This window comes from Neomonachus schauinslandi, chromosome 15, assembly GCF_002201575.2.
Source record: "Neomonachus schauinslandi chromosome 15, ASM220157v2, whole genome shotgun sequence".
NCBI classification, from domain to species: domain Eukaryota; kingdom Metazoa; phylum Chordata; class Mammalia; order Carnivora; family Phocidae; genus Neomonachus; species Neomonachus schauinslandi.
In genome coordinates, this window is record NC_058417.1 from 48,712,462 (window position 1) to 48,721,328 (window position 8,867).

At 38.0% G+C, this 8,867-nt stretch overlaps 1 protein-coding gene across 1 annotated transcript in view; it reads right to left on the reverse strand.

The window, feature by feature from the left end:
• Positions 1-8,867, reverse strand: part of LOC110570367 (ABC-type organic anion transporter ABCA8-like) — a 49,044-nt gene that overhangs the window by 17,323 nt on the left and 22,854 nt on the right. The window contains exons 13-16 of the mRNA XM_044921846.1: positions 7,948-8,146; positions 6,033-6,199; positions 2,336-2,469; positions 1,664-1,801 (exon numbers count right to left, since the gene is read on the reverse strand). Of these exons, the coding sequence (XP_044777781.1) occupies positions 1,664-1,801; positions 2,336-2,469; positions 6,033-6,199; positions 7,948-8,146 (638 nt within the window). The remainder of the gene's footprint in view (positions 1-1,663; positions 1,802-2,335; positions 2,470-6,032; positions 6,200-7,947; positions 8,147-8,867) is intronic.

Genomic DNA, 8,867 nt, shown 5'->3' on the forward strand with positions numbered 1-8,867 from the left:
GTACCCTTTCGGATCCCTACTTTTGTATCTTTGGGGTAAATACCCAGTAGTGCAATTGCTGGATCATATGGTAGCTCTATTTTCAACTTTTTGAGGAACCTCCATACAGTTTTCCAGGGTGGCTGCACCAGCTTGCATTCCCACCAACAGTGTAGGAGGGTTCCCCTTTCTCCGCATCCCCACCAACATCTGTCGTTTCCTGACTTTAAAACAATGTTTTCATAGACGGAAGCTCAAGGCAATTTGTTCAATTTGTATCCTCCCTCAGAAATCAGAAAATTGATAGGAGGTTAATTAAACGAACCACAGCATAGGTTCTAAAATTAATTAATACTTTATGGAGAATTAGAACTTTTTGCTTTAATGATTTAGCTTCTTACACATTCTTAATGAAAGGGATTTTCATTTTCTGAACACACCATGAGGTATGTTGAGAAGCTAACTCAAGATCTTGCAGGAGTGTATAAAAATAATGGTGGGTTCATTTTATATACACATAAGTAACTGGTTCTTAGCCATATATATTATCATAAAACCTTACATTGGAATGGAATATAGATAATTTGCTGACCTCTGACATTCATTTATGCATTTAACAAATAAATTAGTGCTTATAATGTTCCAGGCCCTATCTCAGGTACAAAATATTATGTAGTGTTAAAAATACATGGTCTCGGGGGCGTGGGTGGCTGTCGGTTAAGTGTCTGCCTTTGGCTCAGGTCATGATCCCAGGGTCCTGGGATGGAGCCCCGCATCGGGCTCCCTGCTCAGCAGGAAGCCTGCTTCTCCCTCTGCCCCTTACCCCGCTCTCATGCTCTCTCTCACTCTCTCTCTGAAATAAATAAAATCTTTAAAAAAAAATACATGTTCTCTGTGTTCAAAGAACTCTCTAAGAGGAAGAACTATATTTAGGAAATAATAAAAAAGGAATAATTACAAACTCTAAAGGTATTCTAGTTTCTAAACTTACAAAACTGTATACAGTCTAATCACCTGGGCTTTTTTTTTAGAAATAAGGATTTTTTTTTTTTTTTTTTCCCAGGTATGAAAAATCTGGTTTGGTAGGTCTAGGGTTGGCTCAGATAATGAGTATTTATTACAAGGAACTGGAGTAATTTTAATGTCACCAGTCTGCAATTTTGGCCTGAACTTTGTCCTAAATTTTTTCCTTTTGTAGCATTTCTAAAAGTACTAATAAGACTTCAATTTCTTTTCTTTTCTTTTCCTCTCTGTCCCCCTCCCACCTTCACTCCTTCCTTTCTTTCCTTCCATTTTTTGTTACTTTTGTGCTAGTCTCAGTGCTGCATGAGTTCATTTTCATTACCTCACATTCTCTTTGAAAAATATTTTTTTAGTTCTGTTTTGCATTTAAAAAATTGAAGCTCTGGGGCGGCTTGGCTGGCTTAGTTGGTAGAGCATGTGACTCTTGACCTTGGGATTCTGAGTTCAAGCCCCACATTGGGTGTAGAGATGACTTTAAAAATTGAAGCTCTAAAAAGTATATTGATTTTTCAAAACCAGGAGCTAGCATGAATACAAATGGTAATTTATTATGCAGTAGTTTACTCAACAAGAATGAGATCACAGCACTTAAAAGAGTGATCTGGGAGATCCCTGATGGAGGAGAGTCCAGATCCTGATGAAGGAGAGTCAATATACTCACCCTTAAAAATGTACTTCTGTCAGTTTGGATATGTGCTGTTGGTGTAATCATTCCAAGTAGCGCATTACTAATAATATCCATAAGAACTGGGAAGCAATTTAGTCTTTTGGTATTGCATGCTAATGAAAATCTGTAATTCTAAAATATAAAAAGTAAGGTTATAAATTCTTAAAGATCTTCATTTTTTTTTTGCTGAAGAGGTCAAAATTCAATATTTTAATGAAAAGATCATGTTTTTAAAATGATGTCAAATAGTCAAAGCAAAAAACAAACACTGTGTAAGTAAAACAAAACGTATATGCAGGCTGTATCTAATTTTCAGGACCCCAGACATCTGGCTTAAGGCTAGAATCAAGTATTACTGTTTAAGAATAAAACAGAGGTTTCAGAATATATGTATTATAAAATCACGGAGAGGAAATCTGAGTTCTTTGGACTCAAATATGCACTTGACAGTGGGTATTATATAGTATTTATTTTGTTAATACACACAGTTTGTATTGGTAGACAATGATTAAGATATGAATTATTCATCATATAATACCATTCACTAAGTAATAAAAGCAGTATTTGTTTTTCATTTTGTTTCCTAAAGGGGAGAACTGAGTACACTGATACTATATTAGCTTTTCCACACCTTTGGGAAACATTGTAAAACAGAGACCAGCATACCTTTGTATTACCAGATACTATGATGGCTCCATTATAAGATGGGTCATCCAGGCCATTTTTAGTTCCAAATATATCCACTTCCAAAGCTATGTTCTGATGCTCCACAGAACGTATAAAATCATCAATGCTTGCCCCTAAGATGTAGTTAGGTATATCACAAAACTTAGAAAATCAATATCAGGTTGTACAGTGAAATTATAATTAATGTCATTATGTGATCCTTACTGTAATATGGACTGTCAGGATATTTTTCCACATAAGAACATACTTGCTACTGTGAATTAAAAGTCTATTCACTTGTCATGCAGTTTACTTTACAATATGTTTATTTGCTTCTGATTACTGCTAATGTGAAAGGTAAAAGTCTTTTTTACCACCATATGGTATTTGGAATAGATATATTCCCCCAGAATATTGCAATGAGTGGCTGTAACAATTTAAGTTTTAGTGACACAGATAATCTCCAGTAACTAAGCGCCAAAATTGCTAAATATCACTTCACTACTGCTACATTATTAACTGACTTTCAAAATGTGTCTTGAAACAGGAAGACAACTTGCTGGATGAAGGCATGGAGAGGTTCGTGGGCCTTCCCCTAGAAAAGCAACCATAAGTTGTGAAAATTTTTAAAAATCCAACAAGTTAAAATCTCTGGACTGTCTTAAGGGCATATAGAGAATGAAAAAAAAATCTATTTAAGAAAACTTAATAAATCTGGGGAAGAACACTAAGAAACTGGCATTTGAGCCAAAAACCTATACCTTCACTCCCTGTCCTTGATTAGTGTGACAGAAGGTCCACTCTGACTGGATCTAGCCAAGAACTTGTGCCTACAATAGAGTTTCCATCTTACGGGTAGAGGATGGATGGAAGAAGAGAACTCCAGACCTCTCACTGCCTGGGATGGAGTTTCTGCAACATGGGACTGGAACGAATGAGAGAGGTTGGTGGCCAGCCCCTTCTAGGAAGATAACTGGATAGCCATTGAAGTTGCATCCCTTCCTCACACCGTACACGAAAATTAACTCAAAATGTATCACAGACCTACATATAAGAACTACGAGTATGACAGGAAACAAACTGAGGGTTGCTGGAGTGGGGGGTGGGGTGGGAAGGATGGGGTGACTGGGTGATAGACACTGGGGAGGGTATGTGCTCTGGTAAGCGCTGTGAATTGTGCAAGACTGTTGAATCTCAGATCTGTACCTCTGAAACAAATAATGCAATATATGTTAAGAAAAAAAAAAAGAAGAAAATAGCAGGAGGGGAAGAATGAAGGGGGGAAATCGGAGGGGGAGACGAACCATGAGAGACGATGGACTCTGAAAAACAAACTGAGGGTTCTAGAGGGGAGAGGGTGGGGAGGATGGGTTAGCCTGGTGATGGGTATTGAGGAGGGCACGTTCTGCATGGAGCACTGGGTGTTATGCACAAACAATGAATCATGGAACACTTCATCTAAAACTAATGATGTAATGTATGGGGATTAACATAAGAATAAAAAAAAAAAAAGAACTACAAGTATGAAAACCTTAGAAGAAAATATGGAAGTAAATCTTTGTGATCTTGGGTTAGGTAAAGCTCACTAAGATATGACACCAAAAGCACAAGCAAGGGAAAAAAATAAGTTAGACCTCATAAGACTTAAAACATTATGTTTCAAAGGACACCAATGAGAAAATACAAAGGTAATCTACAGGATGAAGTGAAATATTTGCAAAACATTTGAAGTCGATTCTTATTATTCATGGTACATATATTCTCTAACATCACCACAAACACTGAATTAGTGAATTCTTAATTATTGTTCTGAAGAGAAACACAAGGTTAGGTTCCTGTGAGCCTCTGGTCACAATAGTTTCTTTGACCAATCAATATATCACCATATTTTATATATGTTTTGGTGTATATATAGTTGATTCATTAACATTGATCTCACAGCCAACAGCACTATAACATCATGCCTGAACAAAGTTTATTTAACACACATATTTTCTCTGTAAGTTATCTCACAGCCTTCCCTACTTAGGGACACTGGAAAGCACTTCCACACCATCCTTGGGGGCCATTTTCAACAGCAAAATCACCAAAAAAAGCATGAAAATATCAAAAATATGGCACTAAATAGGCTACAGAAAGGATATTTATGTACAGTATGAGAACTGAAACAAGAAGGCAGAGTATCACCTTGTTCTACCTCAGCTGGAAATTGTGCATCAGGTGACTCAAATTTTTCAGTTCTCTGAGCATGTCTGTGAATGACTATGAAAGAGCCATGAGGATTGGTTTCAGGGTCACAAGTAAATTTTACTGACTAGACAAGTTTGAAATACAGAATCTGTGAATAGTGAGGATCTATTGCATCCAATAAGATACATGTATCTAGAATATATAAAGAACACTTAGGACTCAATAAAAAGGACATACAACCCATTTTTTAAAAAGACGTTTCTCCAAAGATAGATATACAACTTGTCAGTAAGCATATGAAAAGATGCCTAAGGTTACTAGCTATTAGCAAAATGTAAATCAAACCACAAGATACTACTTGATTCGGGGCACCTGGGTGGCTCTGTTAAGTGGGTGCCTTCAGCTCAGGTCATGATCTCAGGGTCCTGGGATCAAGCCCCACATCAGGCTCCCTGCTCAGCGGGGAGCCTGCTTCTCCCTCTCCCACACCCCCTGCTTGTGTTCCCTCTCTCACTGTCTCTCTCTCTGTCAAATAAATAAATAAAATCTTAAAAAAAAAAAGATACTACTTGATTCACACTAGGAGGGGTGTGACAAAAAAAGAAAATAACAAGTTTGGGTGAAAATGTGTAGAAACTGGAATCCTCACAAACTGCTAGCATAAAAATAAATTGGGGTAGTCACTTTAAAAAAGTTTGGCTGTTCCTCAAAAGGTTAAATATAGTCACCATATGACCCTACAATTCCATTCCTGGGTTTCATCAAAGAGATGAAAAAAAAAAAATACATTCATTCAAAAACTTGTACATGGATCTTTATAGCAGCATTATTCATAATAGCCAGGAATATACCCATCACCTGGTGAATAATAAATAGATGTAGCATATTCACACAACAGAATATTATTCCACAATTAAAAGATTAAATATTGAAACATGCTACAACATAGATGAACCTTGAAAACATCATGCTAAGTGAAAGAAGTCAGTCATAAAATATCAGACATTGTATAATTCTAATTATATTAAATGTCCAGAGTAGCAGATCCATAGAAACAGAAAGAAAATTTGTGGTTTCTCCAAGCTGGGGACAGAGTGAATGGGAGTAAGTATTCACGAGTATGGGATTTCTTTTTGAGACGAAAATGTTCTAAAATAAGTTGTAATGATGGTCACACAATTTTGTGAAATACACTCAAACCCACTGAATTGTACATTTGGAATAAATGGAATAGCACTTGAGTTATATCTCAAGCTGTTACAAAAATTTTTTTTTTGATACAAATGCTTTCATCTTGCACACAGCCGCCAGAAAATTTATTTCTCCTTGGCAAATCCTCTCCTAGTTCCTTCTCCATTTTGGGCTTGTATTCATCATCCTCAAGCCTCATGAGCAGTTTTATGCTGAAGAAGTCCAAAGCTCATTTTTCTCTCTCATGTTTTATGTTGTCTATGTAAGCTTCATAACAGTGAATGCATTCAGGAATGGAGTATTCACCCCATCTTACCTGTTTTATTGATGATCAATAACTGAGTGAGAGGATCACGGGGTTGCTGTCCTGGAGCAAGGAAGTATAAACGAGGAGAAACGTCCCAAGTGTAGCTCTTTTCATATATTTTAGTGATGATATTCTTCAAAAAAAGAGGGCAAATTCCAACTCCTAGAATCAAGAGCCTACACAGAAGAAAAGGGCCAGCATGAATGCACAGTCATTTCTGAACCTTTCAGAACTGCCTGAGCAGATGATGATGTGATGAGATCAAAAGATTATGAAAATTAAACCTAGAGCTCTCTGACTCATTTTTTGAGTATTTTGCCCTTTTCCTACCTCTTAATGAAAGATAACAAAATGGAGATTTATCCTTTGCTCACTTCTCTTGTTACTCTCTGGCTATTGCATATCCCACACGGTTTCAAGGGGCAAGTGTCCTTTAACTGTGCCTGCAGATTCAGCTTCTCTCCTGAGACTCCAGTTCTTTGCCCTCCCTTCCTGCTAGTTAGTCCATCTGTGCTCTGTACTCAATTCTCTTCACATCTACTCCTCTTCACATGGTCCCTATTTCTGTTAGTGAGAGCAGGATTTTTTTAGTCTCCAGACTCAAATTTTCAATTATTCTTTACTCTTTACTCTTCTGTATTCTCCATTTCAAATAAGTTGAATTTTTTTTTTTTTAATTTGAGAGAGAGAGAGAGAAGGCACGAGTGGGGTGGGGAGGGGCAGAGGGAGAGGGAGAGAGAGAGAATCCCCAAGCAGACTCCCTGATGACCACGGAGCCCAACACTGGACTCAATCTCACGACCCTGAGACCATGACCTGAGCTGAAACCAAGAGTTGGACGCTTTACCAATGGAGCCACCCAGTCACCCCTCAGTTGAAAATTTTTATCGTTCTTCATATTTTACTTCAGAACTTTTCTCTATCCCTAATTTCTAATTTTACAATATTACATCTTGTTTGAATTCTTGCTAAATGCCTGGCATCTCTCCAGACTCTGTTGCACAGGGTTGCCAGATTAATAATAAAGGTTTTTCTTAAATCATGCTCTCTCCTTGTCAAAGGTTCTCAATGAATTCCCATTACTTATTTTGTAAGTACTTATTGAGACCCTATTATATGTTAACAAGCCTCCTATCTTTTTGATGCTTAATCAAAGTATTCATAGACCAGGTACTGATTGACAGCCAGACACAAGGTGCCAATGAGAGGTAATGCGAATCTGAGGAGCAGGGATAGTAACCGTTGGGCACACAGAAAGTATGGAGAATGAGGGGCGCCTGGGTGGCTCAGTCAGTTAAGCAACTGCCTTTAGCTTAGGTCATAATCCCAGGGTCCTGGGATGGAGCCCCACATCGGGCTTCTTGCTCAGCAGGGAGCCTGCTCTCTCTCTGATATATAAATAAATAAAATCTTAAAAAAAAAAAAAAAGGAAGTATGGAGAGTGAACTAGCATCACTTAAGAGGGCTGGTGGGAAGTTATGACATGTAGATAAGCGCAAGTAGAACCCAGTGGGAGAGTCAGGACATCCAGGGAAGAGTCAGGAGCATTACTGTATAGTATCCAAAATAAGGCATTGGCATATGGATACGGTAGGGAAAAAAAAATCCACATCCTAATGTTTCAGTCACCTACCCTAGTGGAAAATTTGAAAGAGACAGAATAACACAGGAAAATTATATTACTTCAACTTTTTCCTGAAAATTGCCTCCAAAAACATTATAAATTTCCCCTGCTAGAATGCCAATAGGTAACCACTGAAACCATTTACTCAACTGGGTATTATTCTTTATCCAGTTTTGTAGGTGCAGACATGTGTTTTTATTTTTTGATTGTCTTCTCTTGTTTTTACATCTTAGATTTGTCTTTTAATGTATTGACTGGAAAAAAACAAAACAAAACTGCCTGTGGCCCTCTGGCACTCACAGTGATAAGAGAGCTTTTCTTTCATGCTTTAACTTCAAGAAGCGAACCCATGCAATCGTGCAGAGTTGCTGTCTCCAGTGAGCCAGGCCCCCTATTGTCTTTGTCATCTCCTTGAGTGAACTGAGAACTTGTTCCATCTCAACAAGCCTCTCTGTGTCTCCAGTTCTTTCTGCCGGTGCTTCTCCCAACATGGCAATATCTGCAAAACAAAACAACAACAAAACAATTCATAAAACCCCACTTCAGATGGACCTTATAGAGCTTACTGGAGGAGTTGTTTTACCAATGATATCACAGTCTTCTGCGAAACTGTAGGCATTATGTGGTGCAAGGGAATCTTAGATCATTTGGATACAGACAATACATTAAAGAGGTTACGATGAATATGCAAGATCACATAGTGCCCCCCAGGCACCCCAGAGACTGTCACCTCTCTTACCAAGAGAAGAATACCTGCTATTTTTAACCCATCAGATAAATGAGAGCACAAAGAAAGCAAAATAATAATAAAAATTTTCATAAAGGGAAGAGCCATTCTTAGGGGAGATGATATGTATGGGTGTTTTCATGCTAGGGGCACGGTAGAAGAAGGAAAGAACAACTTTAGACACGAATGAGGAGAGAGCATTAAACAAACTCTTTTTTTTAAATTTTTTTATTCTTATGTTAATCCCCATACATTACATCATTAGATTTAGATGAAGTGTTCCATGATTCATTGTGCATAACACCCAGTGCTCCATGCAGAATGTGCCCTCCTCAATACCCGCCACCAGGCTAACCCATCCTCCCACCCCCCTCCCCTCTAGAACCCTGTTTGTTTTTCAGAGTCCATCGTCTCTCATGGTTCGTCTACCCCTCCGATTTCCCCCGCTTCATTCTTCCCCTCCCGCTACCTTCTTCTTCTTCTTTTTTTTTTT